General features: G+C 41.6%; 1 protein-coding gene across 1 annotated transcript; it reads right to left on the bottom strand.

The window, feature by feature from the left end:
- Window positions 1–502: 502 nt before the first annotated feature.
- Window positions 503–2,166, bottom strand: LOC140889871 (uncharacterized). Its single transcript, XM_073297609.1, has 4 exons — window positions 1,564–2,166; window positions 1,222–1,497; window positions 1,048–1,126; window positions 503–933 (listed from the first exon to the last, which is right to left on the bottom strand). The coding sequence occupies exons 1-4, from the start codon at window positions 2,164–2,166 to the stop codon at window positions 503–505; spliced, it is 1,389 nt and encodes a 462-aa protein (XP_073153710.1).
- Window positions 2,167–2,439: the final 273 nt, after the last annotated feature.

Genomic DNA, 2,439 nt, shown 5'->3' on the forward strand with positions numbered 1-2,439 from the left:
GAGAGGGGCGCGCTCAATCCTAGAAATATACCCGATCGAGCGCGCCTCTTTAAAAAAAACGAACAGTGACTTTGGGAAAATTGCGTTCTCGAGCCGGTGAAATGCCAGGATCGAGCGCGCCTCTTAAAAACTTGGGGCAGTGGGCTCGGGATTTTCTGCGCGCTCGATCCGGTGAAATGCCAGGATCGAGCGGGCGATACTTCAGAAATTACTTTTTTAATTTTTCAAAAAAAAAAACCGAAAATCAATTAAAAACAAAATTCAACAAAACCCAAAGCAAAAACAAAAACTAAAAAGGAATACAAATACTGGGTTGCCTCCCAGTCAGCGCCTTTGTTTACGGTCGTTGGCTCGACTGAATGCTGCAGATCCTCAGGGTGGTTTAAATTTGGTTCCTTTGTCCACCTTCACCCACTTCAGAATTTTTCCAGTCAATGTCCCATGCTTTTTCTGCTTCGACTTCTTGGGGTTTCTTTTCGCTCGGTCAGGAGGATGTTTTGTCTCAGTTATAGGTAGGTTGCATATCAGAAAGAAAAATTTCAGCAGGCGTTGCAATAGTCTCTTTCAACTTATCTTCAAGTACAAGCTTTTTCTTTCCTTGTGAGACGTGGTCATTGACATCAAGAAAATTAACAACACTTTGACTTTTAGGAGTTTTCAGGGTATCAAAAATATTAAACTTCGCAATTTCTCCATCGAATTTCATAGTGAGAGTGCCGTTATCAACATCTATAATGGATTTTGAAGTTTTCAAAAATGGTCTTCCTAACAAAATAGGACTATTCAACTCATTGTTTTTCATGTCAAGAACATAAAAATCATCAGGAAAGACCAATTCACCAACTTGTACAAGAACATCCTCTAACAATCCTTTTGGAAAAATAGTAGATTTATCAGCCATCTGGATAACAATGGCAGTTTCATTCAAAGGCCCTAGTTTTAAGGAATCATAAACAGAGTATGGCATGACATTAATAGATGCTCCTAAATCTAGCATGGTCGTATCAAGCTGACTATCTCCTATTTTACATGGAATCGAGAACATACCTGGGTCCTTGCATTTTGTAGGTACCTTTCTTTGAATGATGGCAGAGACCTGTTCTCCCAATTCAACTCTCTTACATCCCTTCAACTTTTGTTTTCTTTTGCAGTACATAATTCTTTCAAAAATTTAGCATAGCGAGGTACTTGCTTAATAGCATCTAACAGTGGAATATTTACCTTGCATCTACGAAAAGTTTCATAGAGCTCCTTAATCCCCTCATCTTTCCTAGAATCCTTTAGTGCCATGGGAAAAGGGGAAACATGCTTATATTCAAATAGAGAAGGGAACTTACCTCTTGGTGTTTCTTTTGGAATAGGTTCACTCTCCTCCACCTTTAACTCCTTGTCATTTTTAGTCCCTACCGGTTCTTGGATCAATCCTTCACGAATATGCAGCTCCCGTCCACTCCTCGACGTAATAGCACTCACGTTTTCCTTTGGATTCACTACTGTCTGTGATGGCAGACTGCTAGACTATTGTGCTTCCAATCTGTTGATTGCAGTTGCCAACTGTCCCACCTGAGTGTTCAAGTGTTGGATACTTGCTCTTGTTTCCTGTTGAAAACTCATGGTGTTAGTTGCAAGATCCTTAACTATATTTTCCAGAAACTCACCCGGTGTTGGAATTTGTGGGTGCTGTGGTGGAGGATGATACGGTGGCCTATAAGCTTGATTGTGCAATTGTGCTTGAGATCCAGATTGATTCGCTGGAGGATTGCCATATCTGAGGTTTGGATGATCCGTCCAACCTGGATTGTATGTGTTAGAGTAAGGATCATACTTCTGCTGAGGTGGCCCTGGAAATCCTCTTGTGGCATTGACTTGTTCCGCAGATCCCTCTTGAAGAATGGAACACATGTCAGTTGCATGTCCCACTTGAGTGCAAATTCCACATACCCTTGCAATCTGTCCATTCCCTACAACCATATGACGCACAAGAGATGTCAGTTCGCTCAGTTGTTGTTCAAGGGAAGAAACGTTTACCTCACTACTCTTTCTTGGTGCAGGATCACTTCTGTTGGTGCCAAATTGCTGAGAATTGGCAGCCATACTCTCGATTCGATTCCTTGCTTGTACTGGAGTTTTATCGACGAAAACTCCACCACTGGCCGCATCCACCATGCTCCTATCATGAGACAACAACCCTTCATAGCAGTATTGAATTAATAAATTTTCACTTATCTGGTGCTGCGGGCAGCTGGCGCATAATTTCTTGAAACGCTCCCAATACTCATGCAGTAACTCTCCCATCTGCTGCTTGATGCCATAAATTTCCTTTTTTTGTTTGCCGCTCTTGAAGCTGGAAAATATTTCTCTAAGAAAATCCTCTTCAGTTATGTCCAAGTGGTGATGGATCCAGAAGGTAGGTAGTATAGCCAATCCTTTGCAGCACTC

Source organism: Henckelia pumila, chromosome 3 (assembly GCF_033568475.1).
Source record: "Henckelia pumila isolate YLH828 chromosome 3, ASM3356847v2, whole genome shotgun sequence".
NCBI lineage: Eukaryota > Viridiplantae > Streptophyta > Magnoliopsida > Lamiales > Gesneriaceae > Henckelia > Henckelia pumila.

What these genes read in the sequence shown, in the direction of transcription:
- LOC140889871 (XM_073297609.1), bottom strand. Translation starts at nt 2,166, where the DNA reads ATGGTGGATGCGGCCAGTGGTGGAGTTTTCGTCGATAAAACTCCAGTA. An exon ending in AAACTTTTCGTAGATGCAAG is followed by an intron (nt 1,127 to 1,221) that starts GTAAATATTCCA and finishes CAAAAGTTGAAG; the next exon opens with GGATGTAAGAGAGTTGAATT. An exon ending in TACAAAATGCAAGGACCCAG is followed by an intron (nt 934 to 1,047) that starts GTATGTTCTCGA and finishes CCTTAAAACTAG; the next exon opens with GGCCTTTGAATGAAACTGCC.